General features: G+C 49.6%; 3 protein-coding genes across 8 annotated transcripts in view; 1 reads left to right on the top strand and 2 right to left on the bottom strand.

Moving 5' to 3' along the window:
- Positions 1–367: 367 nt before the first annotated feature.
- PDAP1 (PDGFA associated protein 1) lies at positions 368–11,771 on the bottom strand. Its single transcript, XM_017670079.3, has 6 exons — positions 11,619–11,771; positions 8,573–8,664; positions 7,136–7,246; positions 4,355–4,476; positions 2,220–2,371; positions 368–1,084 (listed from the first exon to the last, which is right to left on the bottom strand). Exons 1-6 carry the CDS (start codon positions 11,629–11,631, stop codon positions 1,026–1,028), a joined length of 549 nt encoding a protein of 182 aa, XP_017525568.1. The 5' UTR covers positions 11,632–11,771; the 3' UTR covers positions 368–1,025.
- Positions 11,772–11,919: 148 nt separating this feature from the next.
- On the top strand, positions 11,920–18,373 carry BUD31 (BUD31 homolog). 2 transcript variants are annotated; one of them, XM_017670080.3, is made up of 6 exons: positions 11,920–12,090; positions 13,046–13,184; positions 13,582–13,704; positions 16,261–16,383; positions 16,619–16,785; positions 18,142–18,373. In XM_017670080.3, exons 3-6 carry the CDS (start codon positions 13,611–13,613, stop codon positions 18,190–18,192), a joined length of 435 nt encoding a protein of 144 aa, XP_017525569.1. In that variant the 5' UTR covers positions 11,920–12,090; positions 13,046–13,184; positions 13,582–13,610; the 3' UTR covers positions 18,193–18,373. The 2 variants fall into 2 exon arrangements, with proteins under 2 accessions (XP_017525569.1, XP_017525570.1); XM_017670081.3 differs by having other exon boundaries at positions 12,042–12,195.
- The window catches only part of PTCD1 (pentatricopeptide repeat domain 1), a 25,275-nt gene continuing 23,685 nt past the window's right edge, over positions 17,939–19,528 (bottom strand). For all 5 annotated transcript variants that reach the window (XR_005061273.2, XM_017670071.3, XM_017670072.3 and 2 more), the window contains one exon: positions 17,939–18,952. Coding sequence is in view for 4 of the 5 variants with exons in the window: in XM_017670071.3 (XP_017525560.1) it covers positions 18,770–18,952 (183 nt within the window). In the remaining variant the exon portion in view is untranslated. The remainder of the gene's footprint in view (positions 18,953–19,528) is intronic.

Raw genomic sequence — 19,528 nt, 5'->3', positions numbered from 1 at the left:
AAAGGGTGGTGAGGACTGCATGCATGAAGTAATGCCTGGCAGTCTGCTGGGTGTGGGGATGCTTCCTCCCAGCACTGCAACCTTGAGGCTGTTACCAGGGGGCACCTGGAGGACAGGACAAGGAGGGTCAGGGGCTGCTGTCAGCTTGGGCCCTGGACAGACCCTGGCCACTCTGAATGTCCCTACTCAGGGGAGGGGACTGGCTCCGGTAACTTGAGCTCTCCCCCAGCTCAAATGCCTGAGGTCCAGCCCCCAAATCTGCTCCATGTTACCTGAACCTTGTGGGTTGGGCCTGAGAGTGACACCATGTCCTGCTAGGTGAAAATGGCCCACGCATGGGGGTCCAATGACAGAACACGGAACCAGGTTACGATAATGTCAAGTTTAATCTGCCAAATATACAAGTTGGATTTTTGGAGCATGTTTTGCCTGGGTGCTGCACAGTAAACAGAGGTTTCTTTCAATGATCAATGGTTGGAGCTAAGAATGGGCCTGGGCCCTGGCCAGACAGATGGGAATCGGGTGGGGAGCGCAGAGGGAGGCTTCTGCCGGGGGGGATTGGCCAGGGATAAGCCATGACCCTCACGGCCCCAGGGCCCCAGGCTACCAGCCTGCAGACAGCCCTGTGAGCAAGCACCCAGGCAATATTCAGCTGCGGCCACCGAGCACAACTACCTCCGCTGTGCAATCCACTGGACAAATGCAAGCTCTTCTTACCCTGCCTAACAAGTACCCTCAACAAGGGTTCTGAATTCTAAAAACAGCAAAAACATCTGAATGGTTACATATGAAATGCTGTCCCATGTCTTTCTGTCTCAAAGAGAGCGGCTGCCCCTCCCCCCAGCCCTCCCACCATCCCCCCCAAAACTATTTCTGTGTGCCAAAATGAAAAGGAGGCCCCAGTTTGTGGGGGGCTCCTTGCCGTGGGGGCTGCTGCAGCGGTGCCAGGGCACAGGGTGGGCAAGACACGGCAGAGGTCCTGGCAGCCTGGCCCTGCTCCCTGGAATCTCCTCCCACAGGCCGGGCTACTTGTTGAGGGAGAGTGACTGCATTCGTTTTCCTGACAAAGTTGCATCATCTTTTGCTGAGGGGTGGGAAAAGAAGGAATTAAAACCACCCTCCTAGTTACACCCCACACCCCCCAAATCATAGCACTGTAGGTCTGAAAGGCCTCAGAAAATAACCTGCAGCTGGCACAGCTGGCAGATGAGGAAAGACCCAGAAGGGCGCAGCCTAACACTCTCCCATAGGAGCGAGTTCCTGCTGGAACCACTGGTCCAGACATTCCCATGTCGCCTCCACAAAGACCCACCAACTTGCAACCCACTGGGCAAATGGTAACTTCCCACCCCACCCCCAGGCAAAACCCCATAATCCAAATCTTCCCTGGGTTCTGACACCTAAAATCAGCAGCAATACTCAAATAGTTACACGTGAGGTCCTTTCCTACTTGGGGTTTGTGAAGCAAGAGCTACTAGTGGGGAGCTGGGATAACTGGTATATCCAGTGTGGTGACAATGCACCAGGGCACTCATTTCCATTCTCTAGGCCTTGGTTTCCATGAGTTGGTGAGGAGGCAGGCAGGACAGCAGGATCCCTAAGGGCTCTTGTAGTCCTGCATGTGGACAGAGTGCGTGAGGCCAGCAGACAAGAGTCATGAGTTAAATGCTCCTGTAAACCAGACCAACTGCCCACAGACAACCTGGCCTAGAGGAACCCCCTACCACCTTTGGCCCTTCTGGAAGGATGGCACAGCGAAGAGGGACACCTGGGCCAGATTTCCTCTGGGTCTGCGCTGTGAATTCCCTCTCACTCCTACCCCATCTCCCAAGCTTCTGGGATGGACAGCATTAACCCTGGGCCATCCTCCCAGCTCTACCAAGCAACAGAACCCTGTGGGACCTCCCAGCCTCAAATGTCTGCACTAGATGCATTCCTGAGGCCTCCCCGAGAGGCCACAGACAGTACTCTGCTGAGATTCCAGCCCATATCTGACTTCATGCTGCTGCTGGACCCTCCCAGCACTCTGGGAGGTGGTGAGCATGAACACCCACCTCCTCCCTTGACAGCAAGGAAGGTACGTGCGTGCATACATGCTGGGTGGGCCTCTACTGAATAATCTGACCCCATCTCATTTTACAACAAAGACACTGAAATGCAGGGTTTGATAGCCTGCCCAAAATCAGAACGAGGCAGCCACATTGTGACTCAGGACTTACCTTTTCTCTCTTCTTCTTTCTTCCTGGCGGCTTCCTCCCTCTGTTTCCGGATGATGGCCAGCCGGGCAAGGTCAGCCTTGGCTTGCTCTGTCTTGCCAGCTAAGTGCATTTTCATGTAACGCTCTTTTGCTTTCTGCTTCTCAATTTCTTCTCTGTTTGGATAAAACAGTGTCACAGGGGATGTCTTCCCTACCATTATCAACTGAGCTGGACATGGGAGCTAGAATAAAGGCCAAGAACTCATGTGGAGGAGGACACTCTGGCTGAGGGAAGGGCTCTGGCTCTGTGTGCCCTCACCTTAATGGACACTCACCAAACGAGCAAGCAGAGGGACAGGCCTGGACCTCTGCACAGAGGGGTTTCAGTGGCTAGGGAGAGTTCAAGCAGTGCACTTGGCTTCCCCAGATGGAAAAGACAGGATGGGAGTGAGCTCAGCACCAGTGGCCTTTGGAAAGCCTTAGCATGGAGTAAACATGTCTGACTTGGTGAGGGGGTGAATGACTAGGGTCTGGTGTCCACAGTGAGAAAGGGAGAACAAAACCAAGTGAACTAACTATATGTCAGAGAAGATGACCAGGAGAAAGCAGGCATGGGAAGCCACTTTCTATATGGAGTGGACTGAGTGGCCATGGTTGGGAGCCAGACACACCCCATCTCAGGTCAATATGATGTGGCACATACTTGGTCAGAGCAGCTCAGATGACTAAGAGGCTGCCACCAAGGGGGTGGGAGTAAGAGCTGGACTCTCATGGGACAAAGGCACCAGTCACCAACTCACTGATACAGAGAGAGGTGAGGGTCCACAGTTCCCTTTGAGGATCTCCCTCCTAAGCCTGAGATTCTGAGTGTGGCTGGGTGCCCTTCAGGGTGAGACTGGAAGGGCTCATTTGCACCAGGTTCCTGGAAAAGCCAAATATTGGAAGAGGGGCAAGGAGAACCCTGTCTAGCAGAAGCCTGGGGAGGGACTCAGCCTGCTGGAGACCTTCACAGCACCTAAGGCTGAGGAGTAATGAGAAATGAGGCCTGGGGCCTGGCCAGAAGGGAGGGAGAAACCCAGCTAGAGGAAGTCAGCTGAGCAGACCTTGCCCAGGAGACTCTGCACAAGATACTTGCTACAGTGGCAAGAATGGAACAGCTATCAGCCCAGCAGATCCTATACTGGGAGGTGCAGAGTCAGGAGCCTGTAAGCAGAGCACTAGAGCTCCAAACCTAGGGTAGCCACAGGCACAACTGGAATGAGCAACGCTGCTGGAAGGCTCTGTAGGGCCGCCTCAGGCTGAGTGTCAGACAGAATGCTGGCCTTTATGACTCACTGTAACCTCAGAGGGCAGGGATAGCAACAGGATCCCTTTTGACTAATCAGAAAGAAGGAAGCTACTGGAGGGGTAGAGTCCTTAGCAACCTCCAATTACACCCCAAGTGTTTGGGTCTTCCTTATGTGGTTTTCATGGTGCCCTTAGCCATCACAGGGTCAGCACAGGAAGGTGGACTTCCATCCTAGCAGCCCAGTCAGGAGACAAACCAGGGCGGCTTTCCCTTAGCAGCTTTCAACCTCTTGTGAGCCCCCTGATGTCACCTGGCAGCTGTCAAAAGTCAGGGCTGGCCCATGCAGGGCACTCAAGTACCTGATCACCATTCAGGCTCCACTCTCACCTGGCCTCAGGGATAGCTATGCCGCCTTCCGGATGGCACAGGCCCCAAATCCCCTCCCAATCCCTGTGGCCAGGACATGAGATGTGGCTGCTGGCCAGGAATGGTCAGATCAGGCCAGAGAAGGGGTTTCCCTAGAGTGGGGTGCTCTGGAGGAAGGGATGGTAGTATAACCCTCTATCCCTGGGCCTTACTTCAAGTGTAATGCTCAGGTCTGAGTCTGCTGTTTATTTTCCTTGCTATGTTTCTACTCGTAAAACATACTGGTTTTTGTTTTGTTTTGTTTTGTTTTGTTTTGGAGAAGCTTCTATTGAGCCTTTGGGGAATGAAATGACACAGAAATAAACATCACAGCCAGGGCTCCTACCCAGTCACCGAGGACCCCAGAGCCCAGGAAGCAAGGGCAGAGGAGCTGGGTGCCTAAGCCGCCGCAGGTCAGCTCCTGGCCTGTGCGCCCAGGTCACAAGGCCCTCAGCAGAGGTTACCGTTCTCTCCGAGAAAGCTCCTTGGGCCCGTCCAGGTCCAGCTGTGTGACCTTCTTGGCTGTCTGTGCCACCCGGTTGGGGTTCTCGATGTCGATGAGCCCTTCCACACCTTTGCGCTTTTGCTAAGACAGGACAAGATGCTGGCTGTTGGGGAGATTTGGCTCTGCAGAGCCCCTGAAGGCCATTCCCACCCATCTCCCAACAGCCCATCTGGATGGGGACAGATCCCTGCTCTGCTGCCAGCCTCACAGAGGAATAGCAGGATTCCAGCCACTCAGCAGGATTGTCACCAGCCTGGGAGAACGAGTGCGCGTGACAAGAGCCCACCCTCTGCCAAGGTCCAGCTCCAGGGACCATCACGCTGGGTTCAGAGGCGAGAAGAGAGGCACAGGGTTAAATAATCTGTCAAACGCCAGCCAGGAAGCAGGCAGTAGATGAAATGGGAACCCAAGCCCAGCTTACAAACTCTCAACACAGAGCACCTCTCCCCCATTTCAAGCTCAGCCCCTGAAAGCCCTTTCCAGGGAATCTCATGCCTGACTGCACATGCAGCACTGGACCCCCAGAGCAGGGGCGCCAAGGATGTTCTCAGGACCAACTCCAATTCTGGGCATCTCAGTTCACAGGGGTGGACATGCGACTTGAGAGTGAGCCATCAGATCACAGTCTGTGGGTTTGGGGAGCTGGCCTGAGAACTTGGGAGCCTGCACCTGCCACCTCCCCCTGGGGGAGTGCAAAAAGAATGGGAGCACAAGTTCTCAATGTAACAGGTTTGGCCAAAGTTTCAGGCCCTGTCAGCCTCTTTATGCGACCAAGAGATGGCTTCCCAACACCAGTCACTGGTCACCATACAGAGCTCCAGACATCAGCACCTGCCCCAGCTACATACACACCTCCAGCTAATACCTGACATCACAAACTGAATGTGGCTAAAATACAACTCAAGATTCACCCCTCACCCACCTACCTGCTCCTTCCCACAATCCTAAGCATGGCCTCATTCCCCTTTCCCTCCACCCCTGCACCCAACCCTCAGCACACCCCAATGAGTCTGTCTCTAAAATATGGCTTGAATTTGCCTATTTCTCCATGGCCACTGCCACCACCCAAACACAAGCCACAGTTTCCTGTCTGGATACATGCTGCCTTCTCCCTGTTTTACCATCAACACTGTACAATTCACTTTTTGCAGTGAATTGTCCAAATTTGGTCATCTCTCTCCCCAACTTCACGGCCTCCACCAGCTGCCCACCATCCACTGCAGTGAACCCCAAACCCTTGACAGCCATAAGGAGCCACCCTTGACAACCTCTCCCCCTCAGCCCTAGCCACTTTTCTCCTTACCCACCAGCTTCTTCTGGTTCTTGAACATGCCCAGGTCATTCCCACCCCAGGACCTTTGCATTTCCTTATCTGGCTGCCTCAACTGCTCTGTATGACAATTTTTCACATGGCTGGCTCCACTGTTTTTCAGAACTCAGTTTAAAAGTCACCCCCTGGAGAACATATTTGTAAATGACTTATCTGATAAGGGGTTGACATCCAAAACACATCAAGAGCTCAGACGCCTCAACACCCAAAACACAAATAACCTGATTAAAAATTGGGTGGAGGATCTGAACAGACACTTCTCCAAAGGAGAAATTCAGATGGCCAACAGACACATGAAAAGATGCTCCACATCACTAATCATCAGGGAAATGCAAATTAAAACCACGATGAGATACCACCTCACACCAGTAAGGATGGTCAGCATCAAAAAGACTAAAAACAACAAATGCTGGCAAAAGGATGTGGAGAAAGGGGAACCCTCCACACTGCTGGTGGGAATGTGAGCTAGTTCAACCATTGTGGAAAGCAATATGGAGGTTCCTCAAAAAACTAAAAATAGAAATACCATTTGACCGAGGAATCCCACTCCTTAGAATTTACCCAAAGAATACAACTCAGATTCAAAAAGACATACGCACCCCTATGTTTATCGCAGCACTTTTTACAATAGCCAAGATATGGAAGCAACCTAAGTGTCCATCAGTAGATGAATGGATAAAGATGTGGTACATATACACAGTGGAATACTATTTGGCCATAAGAAAGAAACAAATCCTACTATTTGCAACAACATGGAATGGAGCTGGAGGTCATTATGCTCAGTGAAATAAGCCAGGGGGAGAAAGACAAGTGCCAAATGATTCCCCTCATTTGTCAAGTATAACAATGAAGCAAAACTGAAGGAACAAAATGGCAGCAGACTCAGAAATTCCAAGAATGAACTAGTGGTTACCAAAGGGGAGGGGTGTGGGAAGGGAAGGAGAAGGAGATTGAGGGGTATTATGTTTAGCACGCATGGTGTATCACAGGGAGAACAGTGTAGCACAGAGAAGGCACATAGTGGATCTCTGGCATCTTACTACACTGATGGACAGTGACTGCATTGGGGTATGGGTGGGGACTTGATAATATGGGTAAATGTAGTAACCACATTGTGTTTTCATGTGAAACCTTCATAAGACTGTATATCAATCATACCTTAATAAAAAAAAAAAGTCACCTCCTCACCCAACAGTACTCCAAGTACCCTCAATCACAGTCCATTTTATTCATTACTTCTCAACACTAAGAATTACACTGCTCCTTTACTTCATTATTTATATCTTCCCATAGAACATAAACCCTTAAAAGCAAGAACTCTGCTTCAACCATTGGGACTGGTAATCAATAGGCTCTTGATAAATGTTGAATGAGTGAGTCTAGGTCCCAGGCCCACATGCACCTCAGCACCTGGTAATCATCCTCTTCATCCTCACTCTCATCTGAGTCTAGGGATTTCTTCTCCTTTTTGGGATCACCTGCAGCCCCATCTCCACCTTCTTCTCCCTGTTCCTCTTCTTCCTGTTTCAGAAATGGACAACCTGCAGAATCAAAAATGCAAAACAAACCCCCAAGACTGTGACCCTGTCCCCACCACCCCAAACTGTGGACCTTGAGAAACTAAGCACCCAGAAGGCTGGGTCCTACTCTGCTACTCTGGCCCCAGTGGGAAACCTGGCTCAGAGGCAGATTATCCACTCAGCTTCATGGCCTGGAACCTGTTACCAAAATCCACCAAGCCTCTCACACAGCCATGAAAGGCCCTGCTCCCCTTCTAAGCCCAGAAATCTCAGGCAGTGTGGGTCAGAAGGACTCAGCCATGGAACTGAGCACTACAGTCCTGCTCAGCTCTCCTCCTGCTTCCCCAGCTGTCACATGCAGCTGCCAAATTGTTCTCACTTTCCTGGGCAAGCCCTCCCCTATTTTCTACACGCATGGTCAATGGCAGGCCAGCCCCTCCAACCTGCCCAAGCAGACACCCTGTTATGCTGGCTTCCCAGCATACCACTTCCCTCCACCTTTCTTGCCTCCCCACTAAAAATATCACCTACAAAAATTGTATATCCTTTTCCCCATAGCACTTGCCCACACATTCTCCAAGGTCCTGCTCAGCTACCAGCAGCTCCACCAAGCCCACCTCCCCTCTCCCCTGGTTAGATGTGACCTTCCCTCCTCAGGGTGCTCAGACACTTCAGTTATGCCACTCATCTGGCCTGATCATGCTCCCTTTGGCCCTTATCCATGTGATGATCTAACAGTGTGGGGGTGAATGTGAACACCAACAATGTGGAAACATATTCTACTTCCTGACAAGGGGGCTGGAAAAAACACTGTGGTAACAGAGTAGAGGGAATTACTAAGCTTGGACTGGAAGGGGAAGGGTGGTGGCATCAGTAAGTCATGGAGGAGGTAACACTGGGCAAGGTCTAGACTGAATGGTACTTTGCTTGCTGGAGGTGTAAGAAGGCAGAGTGTCGTGTCATGCTGGGTTTGGCAAGCAGTCCTGCATGGCTGGAGCAGACAAGTGGAAGGTGCTCCAGCTGTGGAAACTCAAGCTGTGGATGGGCAGAGGCTGGCAGAGTGAGCCCCAGGAGGGCAGGAACACAGGACCAAGAACGGAGACCCACTAAGGCAACTACTGCTGAGTGAGCAAAGTTCTAACTGAGCCAGTCAGAGGATGGCCCCCTCCTGACTGTCACTGTTGGTCTGGAACTCCCCTCTACTGCCCACTGACCCCACTACCCCAAACAAACCTCATGCTGGCTTCTGAGAATGGGTAGTCCTTGCCTGGCCTCTCCAGGGCACCACCTTGGGCCACAGGAGTGGCCTGGACAGGCACGTACTCACCCTGGCTTTCTGCTTTTCAGCCTGGAGCTGTGCATCGATCTCCTCAGGACTCGTGTACTGCCTTGCCCGGCCCTTGTGGCCTCCCTTTCTCCCTGTACAGAGATTGGAGTTTAGGGAGGCAGGAGGGAAGCAGCTTCTATGATTGCTCTGAGCCCCAGAGGGCCGTGCTCTGCTCAAGATACTCTTACCAGAAGCTACAAGACCCCACCTACCCCTCAACAAGCACCACCCAAACCAATACTCCCCCAACCTGAGGCGTTCAAAGGGAAAAAAGAGGCAACACATGAGCACGTGATGCAGTACCATGCTGTGTCCCAGAAGCAGGCTCCCATAAGTAAGACCTGTGGGGAAGATATGGGGGAGGGTGTACCACATCGAGTGACTGGCTAAATCCCCTGGTCCCTTAGAATCCAAACACAGATAACTCAGATGCAATCACAAGAATGTGTAACACTTAAGCCCCTGTCACTACAGTGCTTTTTTTACTTGCAATGTTCTGTCACAGCCAGGGGCTCATTTGATCCTCAGAACAAAGCTGTGGTGCAGTAATCATGGCAGGTCCTGTTCTATAGACAAGGAGAACTTCAGATAAAAGCAGAGTGGTTAAGAGCACCATTGCTGGTGTCTGACCCTCAGGTTCAAATCTCAGCTCAACAACTTACTAGCTTTGTGACTTTGGGCAGGTATTTAACCTCTCAAGAGTCTCTTTCTGTACTAGAGTCCCTGCCTCACAGGATTGTCATGAAAATTGATTTATTAATACATGTAAAGCTGTTGGAACAGTGCCTGGCACTGGATAAGCACTACAAAAATGTGTGTTTTGACTCTTACTTTTCTTTCTGATACAGTATTTAGTGGGGAGATAAAAACAAAGCCACTGGCTACATCCGCAGTTCACTACAGATGTGAGGGAATGTAATACTTCATGTTTGCCTAGGTTTGTGTATGGTAAAATAAAGCTTCAAATCTATAGGAGAAAACTTTCTTGATATTTGGAAAAGAAACACAACTAGCAAACAAAGTTGAAGTTAGAAATAAACCCGACTACCATGTAGGAGTTAAAAATGTGACTAGCAATTAGAGTTCATCTAAGAGTATCAATTTTATAGTCTTGAGCCAGGATACTAGACTGCCCCCTGGGAAAGCCACCTGCCAGTTTAATAGCAGGGTGGCACACCCTCTGCTGGTCCTGGAAGACACTGGGGAGGCTGTTGCCTCAATCCATTCACACCTCTCCTAGAAGCAGGGGCCGACCTGATTTCCAGTCTCTCACTGAGAGCACAAAAAATATGTAATTAACCAGAGATGCTTCAGACTGCAGAGTAACAGAGATACTGGCCTGCCCTCCTGATTTCTTGGATAGCAGCTGCAGAGCCATAATTGCATTGCTAGACCACACCACCCATTTTTAATGACTACTTGGGTTCCCAGGGGTGTCTCCATCTACGCTCATGAAAGTCCTATTGTGAGAGATCAAGCTTGCCATTAAAAAAAGCCAACACCCTTTCTTGCCCTCTTAATATTCCAGGCAATAGTTAACAACTCAAAATTGGCTAATACAGGCCTTCACCCTGCACATTTGTTTATGGGATACTGACCTTAGCTTGGTCTATGTAACCTGTATCAGAAGCTCTTCATTCCTCTAAAAATGCTTCACAGATAACACAGAGTTGTTTGTTTGCTCTTGGGGAATTTTATACCTTTTCTTTAAAAAAAAATCTTTTTTTTGATTTTGAACCAAATTAACACAAGAAGTGTAAACCTTGTCTGCCCACACACTTAACAAGCCAAAAGGCCAAATAATTTAACCAAGAATTCTTATTTTGGATTTTCTCATTGTAACCTCCAACCTTGGTTCAAGGTATCCATTAAGTAGGATTCTTAGAGCCAGGATTCTGGAGCAGAAAAAGCTCATTTAGCACTGTCCTTTTGCAGAACATAGAGCATGGCTCTTCCTACATAGAATAAATCAGTAGAGAGCTAGGTTTAAATGGATTCAGCTCTGTAAACTCCAATATCTTTAGATGCAGAGAGGAAGTCATGCAGGTTTGAGGCTGATGCATCTTAACCAACATAAGAGCTACCAATATTAACCGAACATCTATCTACCTGTTCTGTCCCAGAAGCTAGCCAGGCACGTCGAGTGCTCTGTCATTCTATGACCCCTATACCTAACTCTCCAAGCCAAGCAGTATTAGCCAGGTGTTCCAGATGGCTGGAAGAAGTTAAATGACTTGTTCAAGACTTCAAGGTTAGGCAGTGACACAGCTGGGCTTAAAATTTAGAACTACTGACTCTGAGGAAGGAGGATTGAGGACAGTCTCCAGTATACTAGGAAGCTATGGATTATTTACCTTCTTGCCCAAGGGACTGGCAGTCTTACAACAGTTAATGCTTACTGGGCACTTAATGACTGCTCTGAACTGTACAGCGTACTCCACGTGTATCACCTAGTGTAAGCCTCCCATCAGTACTGTGAAGTAGGTACTGCTATAACGCTATTTGCAAATAAGGAAACTGACACAAGGCTAAGCGGCTGGCTCAAAAGAACACATCGAGCCGCTAACCCAATACGGCAAAGCTAGGTCTTCCAGGCTCAAAAGCATCAATTTACGTCTCACTAGGCACATCTGGTTCGCACAGAGCCCGAGAGGGCCCAAGTTTTACGCACGAGGCAGGCGGGCCCGGCATTGGCGCGGGACGCGGTGACTCAGTCCCCGGCGAGCCCAAAAGTAGGAGGCAACTCCAGGCCACCCCACCACCACCACCACAAGCCAGGAGAAGCGCGCCCTAGATCCGACCTCCCAAGTGGGCAAGGACCCCGAGCCTCCGCGTCTCCCCAGACCCCCGAGGGAGTGGCTCGAGACCATTACGGTCCTCAGTTTCCCCAGGACAATTGGGCGTCAAAGACCAGCGCTAGCCCTTAGCCGGCGCGAATGTCCTTCCTCTGCGCCTTTCTCCGAGACGCCCGCGGACTGAGAGGGCAACAAGAGCCGCACTCGGGCCGCCCCTCGAGGCCCACGGGCCACGCGCTCCCGCCCCTCACCTCCTTTAGGCATCGCGGCTCCGGCGGCTCCGGCGGCTGCGGCGGCGGGGCCTCGGCCTGACACCGGAACCGGAAGTGCGTCGGGCTAGACTTCTTCCGCCCAGGCCAGTCCCCTCAGCGGGCCGCCGCCGCCGTCGCCGCGAGCACCGGAACCTCAGGGAGGCCTGAGCACGAAGCTGGACTGTCCCGCGCGCCGCCTGAGTCCTGGCATGCCCGTTCGTTGCCGGGCAACAGCGCCCCCAGTCTCCTCGCCCGAGGAGACGCGTGAGCCTGCCGGCCATCCCTAGGGAAGTGAACGCAAAAGGCAACCTTAGCTGTGGAATTCTATACAGGCAGAGCTACAGACACCTCAGATGGCGGCACTGTACGCGCGAGAGGGAGAGGCTCAGCGAGGACCTCATCCTGAAGACATCACCTGGGAAGCGGAAGCCGCGCATTGGCTAAGCGGCGGCAGACGGCGCTGTGGGTTCGAGTGAGTGTATTTCTTCTGTTCTCCAGGACTTTGGTAACGGCTGGGGTCAGGGATCGGCGGTCTGCACTGGCACAGAGGGCGATCTGAGCAGCTGGACAACGACGGGTGCGGGCCTCTGGACCGGGAGGAGGCGGTGCCTCGCTCGTTCTGCCCAGGGGGCGGGAAACTTGGGGTCTCGGGCTTCTGGCTTCCCCTCGGGCCCCACGCTATTTTTTCTGCCGATAACGTTTTTTGTCTAAATACTGCTTTTTCTTGAGAATCCGGTGCAGATGCCGTCCTCTGTATGAGCCTTTTCCCCAGTACCAGCTGTAAAGTCTTCCCTCTTCTTCTGAACGCCGTTCCACTCGCCGTCTTTCCCGAGCGCTACCACCTCTCTTAAGCGCCCGACACCCCTTTCGTATTGACCTTGTTATCATCCCTGGGAGGCCTTCTGTGACTCCCAGACTTGGGCGAGGGCCCTCGAATTTCCCCTGATTATAGAGAAGTGGTCAGTCCCGTGTCTTTGTCCTCCCAGCCCTTGCGCGATGGGACAGGGACTATATCTAGACATTTCTAGCTTCAGTGCAGAGGGTACAAGTGCAAAGACCATTGACCTGGGAGTCAGGACCTCCCCAGTCAGAGTCGGGCGTTGCCAATTTCCAGCAGTGCGGTCCTGATTTTACCGCTTCGAGTTTGATTCCTCATCTGTAAGGTTGTTATGGAGGATTTATGAAAGGAGTGTGTGTGTGGGGGGGTGGTAGGAGGTGGGCCTTGTAAAGTCAAACCGTACAAAAGGGAGGAACTGATGAATTTGGGGTAGAGGAGTCTGCTGTGCCTAAAGGTACGAGTTCTGGGAAATGCTGTGTGGCTTGGAAATGCTTTGCTGTTTAGATTTGGACGTGCCTTGATGTACCTTGCTTGTTGAGTTTAAAAGAGGCTTTGACAATTGACTAATCCACTGCTCTCATTTTTACAGGAGATTGAGGACCAAAGAGGGAATGTGACCTCCCCCAAATCACAGAGTAATTGGTAGAGCTGGACAAGAACCAAACCAAATTGTGTAACTGAAGAGACCAGAGATCTTTCTGTTACACTCTTGGGAAGCAGACCCAAAGGTACTTTGGTTTTATATTGTTTTTTTCCCTTTTAAACACTCATCTTCTCCCCCACACTGTCTTTTCATTTCCTTTCTTCTTGCTTAGAATGTCACCTTCTTAGGGACAGAGGTTGTGTCTTATTCTTTATCCTATGTTCTCAACATCCAGCATGGGGTCAGGCTCATAGTTGCTGTCAGTTAATGATAACAGCCATAAATCTATTAAGCACATATTAAACACCAGGCATGTTACATATAATTAAGTCTTCATGACGACCCTGTAAGGTAGGTTCTATTACTCCCATTTTAGAGATGAGGAAACAGATTTAGGAAAGTAAATGTGCACCAAAATGGTGGCTGATGAAGGCCTTTGGGGATGAGTTTCAGAAACCAATTCATTTAATTTTTCCTCCCAGATCTTTGCAAATTATCTTGTGGGGAAATAATGCCCAAAGTCAAAAGAAGCCGGAAAGCGCCTCCAGATGGCTGGGAGTTGATTGAGCCAACACTGGATGAATTAGATCAAAAGATGAGAGAAGGTGAGTTGGGTGGGCTCAGTCCCAGGGTCACAGGCTTAGAACCCTCTAGGGGCCAGGCATAAAGGCGAGCAGACCGTACCACTGTGGCCTCCTGATGCTGACATGTTTTGTTTGCTTATTACTTAACTCATAGGAATACTGTAACTTCAGGAAAAGCAACAAAGCCCTAATGTAACCATCCTCAAAGTATTTGGGGGCCAGTTTGAAAGTAAAAGCCTTATGGCATGTAAATCAAAGTCTACATATAATGATTTCCTATTGTGGTTAAAGTCACACAAAATACATTTACTTGGAAAATCCTGTTTTCACTTTTACATTTTCTGAAACATTTTCCTTCAGATTTTTTTTTTTGTGTGTGTGATTCTCTGGCACTGCACTGTAACCATCGTCTTGTTTTTGCACCATCTACCAACCAGTTTTCTAGAACATACCATCTTCACTTCCTCTGAATGTTGTGTAGTCTTGTAGTTTGTGAATCAGTGTAGGGTACTGTTTTTGGAAATTCTCTCTGAAGCCATTAGCGTCTGTTGGTCTTAGAAGATCCATGACCAGTTACTGAACTATTTTTTAAAGCAGGCTTGTTTTTTTCCTTTTTAAAGCTTTTTGGTAGCTAATCTAACTCTTGTCATTATGAAGTCATATACCTACAGCAATAATTACAAAGTCAGTGTTGAATTAGACTGCCTTTTTTCAAAACAGATTGTTATCAGGTAACCTGTTCAATACCCAGAACTTGTTGTAATCAGGGTTATTTCGGGCTGAGAGATTTCTTCCCCAAGCAGATCTTTGTTCAAAATAAAGGAACTTGGAAAGTGCTTTAATAGAAAAGATTCTGTGACTCCTTATAAACAGAACTTTCTTCCTCTTTTAGGGGATGACTTTTTGGGGGAGAGTGTAAGGACATATGTGATTCCTTACCTCCCATTGTGTATTCTTTCTCCCATTTTTATTTAACCATATAGCTCTTCAGCATTTCTTTGCTTTCCCATTTTTGATACAATACACAGGTTTAAGATGTAGTTTGATGTTGCTCTTACTTCCACTGTCAAGAAAACCCTGGGTGGTGGGTGATACCAGACTTGGCTTCAGTGTCAGGAACAATAGGGAGCTCAGGATAGGGGCAGACTGGGCAGGGGCGGAAGCTGCTCGCCACCAGAACCCGTTGTATCATGTGGGATAAGAATCAGCATTGCCAGGATTGCTGCAGGTTTTTTTCCCTCCAAGACAAGCCAGAAATCCAGCTGTTGTATGTGAACTCTTCTAACTTAGAAGTATTTGAGAGAGGAGCCAAACAAAGCTGCCTTTCAGGCTGGCTAGGGCTGCCAGCTTCATTGGCGGCCTTCAGTGCAAGTTTTACCTGTTTTGGGGTCTGTGGCCACACTCCTATACCATGGAGGACCGCGTTTGGCCTTTGGCACAGGGAGGCCACAGCGAGTGGCATTCCCAGGCCGCTTTTGAGCTGAGGACCATTTACAGGACGCTCACTACCGAAGTGCTTGGTGCTGTTATCTTAGGAAGGGAGGTTCCTGTCTTCTTGAGTTTGTCCCCAGTATTCCCTGGCTCAGCACACCATTCAGCTCTTTGTATCTGTTAGCTCGTTACTCAGGTTTTGTACAGTCACTGTTGTCCTTCAAGTTCCCAAACAAAAGGAGCCTGGTTATAGGGACTGAGAGGCAGAGATAGGGGAAATTATGTGTGGCAGAGGGTATAAGGGGGACTGATAAAGGTACTATCTCTGTAGACTGTAACCAGGACTTGTAAATAACTTTGCTTTTGTCAGAACTAGTTGAAATCAAACATAGTAAACATTTGCATAATGAACATTTATATGGACTTTTTAAGAACAGGACTTTAAAAGAATTGTTGCTCAGGTTTCAAAGTTACTGTGCAGTTTTTGGCATTAGCAGAGGCAAAAACCTTGGTCTGTACCATGATGCCCGCCACTTCTGGCCTCTTCATTCTCAAGCGTAGGCAACCACTAATCTACTTTCTGTCTCTATACATAGAATCAAACAATAGGTGGGCTTTGGGGCCGAGTTCCTTTCACTTGGCATAATGTCTTCAGGGTTCATCCAGCTTGTAGCTGGTATCAGTACTTCATTCCTTTTTAACAACTGACCAGTATTGCAGCATGTGATAATGTGGGTACATTACCTTTTGTTTATCCATCACTTGATGGACAGAGTTGTTTCTGTTTTGCCTGTTGTGACTAATGCTGCTGTGAATGTGCATATATGCGTTTCTGTGCACACATTATGTGCGTTTAGTTCTCCTGAGTGGCTACCTAGGAGGAGAATTGCTGGGTCCTAGGGTAACTAACTTCCTGAGGAACTAGCAGGCTGTCCCACAGCAGCTGCACCATTTCACACTCACCAGTAGTGCATGCGGTTCCAGTTTCTCCACATCCTTACCACTTGTCATTTTGATTGTAACTACCCTTGTGGGTATAAAGTAGGATTCGTTTTTTTATTCCTAGTTATTAAAAAATAACGCTATATCCTGTGCAGATCAGCCCTACCTGCCAAGACAAAAACACACACACTTGTTTCTCCCTAGCTGAGACAGAGCCTCATGAGGGAAAGAGGAAAGTAGAATCTCTGTGGCCCATCTTCAGGATCCACCACCAGAAAACCCGCTATATTTTTGACCTCTTCTACAAACGGAAAGCCATAAGCAGAGGTAATCAGCCAAATTCTGTTCTGCCCTTTTTAACTTGAGTAGCTTTCAGATTTGTTTACATAATGGCTCCATTCTTGCAACCTCAGCGTCATGGTTTCTCTTGCCACTAAAGGGAAAAGGGACAATGTTGGCCACATTTTCTTTTTGATTAAAGAAAGTGATTCAAGTGATGGACCAGGGGTGGGGAAGCTTTTTTAAGCCATGGACTGATGCCTTTTCCCCATCTTTTTGACAGAACTGTATGAATACTGTATTAAAGAAGGCTATGCAGATAAAAACCTGATTGCAAAATGGAAAAAGCAGGGTTATGAGAATTTGTGCTGCCTGCGGTGCATTCAGACAAGGGACACCAATTTTGGGACAAACTGTATCTGCCGGGTCCCCAAAAGCAAGCTGGAAGTGGTAATTTCTCCACCCCATAATGTCTGATGATTTACTTGCAGTTCAGAATTCTGCCCTAGTTGATGCCAAGGGATTTTTTTTGTTTGGTAGGAATATAGTGTGGTCTCTGTATATCACTCCCCCAGGGAAAGAGTCCCTCTGTTGAGGTCTCCATGGCTGTAGTCATGTCTGCAGACCAATTTCAACTCCAACTTCGGACAAGTTACTGAGATCCTCTTTATTCACAAAGTGGGGGCAGCGACACCCCACACAGGGTTGCACGGGCTAAGCCAAGGAAGGGTGGCCTGGTCAGCAGGAGTTCCCATCCCTTTCTGTTACAAAACAAGGCTGAGCAGCTCAGGAGTAGTGCAGACCTCTCCGAAGTAGAGCCATAGAAGGGATGCTGGCCATTCGTGGCCTGTATGTGGCCCCTTGGCTGACTGCTGTGGGCCTAGCTAGGAGGTCCTGCCAGATTGCCTACCTATCAGCTTGGCCTTCTTACACACAAGTGCCTCATCACAGGGTCCCTTCACTCTGTAGACTAATTTGTAGAGCTTGGGCTCAGGGCCAAGGGCTTTAGCTCAGCAGGTAGCCCTGTCTCCCTGAATCATCTGGAAGGTCAGGATGGGCATGAGGGAGTGAGGGCTGCCTTGAAGGCTCTGGTTGCTGCTTTTCTAGTGGGGGCACAGAGGATGGCAGAGCAGCAGAAGCTTCCCTCCTTTGAGGACCCCAGGGTTCTGTGGTGGCTTTTGGTCAGGGGTGCTTCAAGTCAGACTCACCACCAGATCTTGCAAGTTTAGATAAGGGTCTTGTTCTTCTAAGAAAGAGGAAAAAGTAATCACAGATCACTACTCTAGGCCTGTCTGCCTGTTGGACAGGCCCCCTGGGTGGACACTGGGCCATGTGTGGCCTGGGGACAGGACTGTTAGGCTGCCAGATTAAAGTTCAAACCCTTCTTTCCCCAGACTCCCACTAGAAAGTTCCCCAGCCCAGAGGAGGCTCTGAAGGCCCTGGTGCTGAGCCTCCTAGCAGTAGGGGACCCACAACCAGCTCAACGCAGAGTATGTCTTATTTACTTCCTGGAATAACAAGCATCATCCACACAGCTCTTGCTTTTTGGGGGGCAAGTGTGCACACTGCGTTTGCATAAATTAAATAAATGCACATACATAACTTCAGTGTCAATAGCAGCCGTTTTATCTTCACGAGGGAACCAAATTTCCCATCCAGAACTGTTAGGGGTTTCCAAGAAGTGTCCTGTAGGGAGTGAAATGTCCCATTGCCACCCTTCATGGGGGAGGATTACTGCATGTGGCGTGTGGGTGGTGTGGGGCACGAGGTGGTGGCACCATCCATCTCAGCTCTCCTCTATTGCAGGGCCGGATCATCGAGTGCACGCACTGCGGCTGCCGGGGCTGCTCTGGCTGAGGCCTACTGGCCCTGGCTTCTCTCCACTGTGGACTTTCTCTGCCTGTTGTGCCACCCACTTTCCTGGGAGCAGCTCCTCTCATAGGGTAGTGCCCCAGGCCTGAATTGGACCATAGTCTCTACATCTGAAGGCTTTGGTGTTTATTGGCTGTGATTTGTAGAAATAAAACTTTGAAACCTCTGGGCATTGTGTTCATTCTTTCAGAGTGAGCAGTCTGTGGAGCCCAGTGGGAAGAGACTGGAGAGCACTTGCCCTTGAGACTCAGTCCTGACCTGACCTCATAGGTGCTGTGTGACTAAGCAAGTTCACTTTCCCCATCAGTGATGGGGATGATAACATCTCAGGCAAGGATGGTGTAAAAGGATGTGTCAGGCATCCTGGACCCAGCATTTGTCATTCCAGTGCCTATAGAATGGTGTAGCTGTTAGTCTGTGCTAGACCTTTTCCCGGTGCTTGAGGCTATACCAGCATATTCACCTGGCTTTAACAGGAAAGGGACTCCTGGGGCTCCCACAATGCACTGTGAAGGTGTGTGCTTTGTTCCAGTCCTGCTGAAGGTCCCCAGGGGCCTCACTGTCACCTGCTCCCAAGGCCTCCATCCACATCAGCCTTGGTGACAGTGTCTCGGTCCCCCTTGGGCTTGGTCCGGAACTTCTGCCATGGGTGGGGAGTCTCCTCTGCTGGCATCACTTTCAACCACTGCTTGTAATAAGCTCGGAAGCCATCAATCTTCTCCAAGTAGGTATTCTTCCCTTTGTACTGTAATTGGAAAAGCATGGGGTTCAGGGGAGCCATGATGAGCATCACACTACCTATAGCAAGTGCTGAACCATGGCAGCTGGCTTAAGCCTCAGGGAAGCTGTTCTTCCAGGTGGCTGAGCGGGGAGGGCACAAAAGCCATGGAATACCTGAGGAGCTTACTGGAGAGAAACAAAAGTGGCTGCACCATGGAGCAGACAGAGTCCCATCTGCTCACAACACTTCCTAAATACGTGCTGCTGTGCTCCTACACCCAGGGATGTCACCCCAGCCCCCCAAGCTAGAATCGCTGGGTGCCACCAACCCATAGTCTGCTGAGTGCCTCCCCCTGGGCACAGCCACTGCCTTCCTTCTGTCATCTCAGCACTGCTGTTATGGTCTCTAGAGAAGAGGAAGAAAAGGAAGAAACAAGATGGACCAGGCAGATAGCAAAAGAAAGCTGGTAGAAGAATACAGAGGAAAAAACAGACAAAAATTATCCAAGATGAAGACTGTCACCACATGAAGATAAAAGGATTAATTCAGAAGACTTAACAATTCTAAACTTGGATGTACCTGATGTAGCCTGAAAGTATG

Source organism: Manis javanica, chromosome 10, assembly GCF_040802235.1.
Source record: "Manis javanica isolate MJ-LG chromosome 10, MJ_LKY, whole genome shotgun sequence".
NCBI lineage: Eukaryota > Metazoa > Chordata > Mammalia > Pholidota > Manidae > Manis > Manis javanica.
Note: the sequence above shows the minus strand (reverse complement) of the source record. Positions and strands in the feature narration are given on the sequence as shown.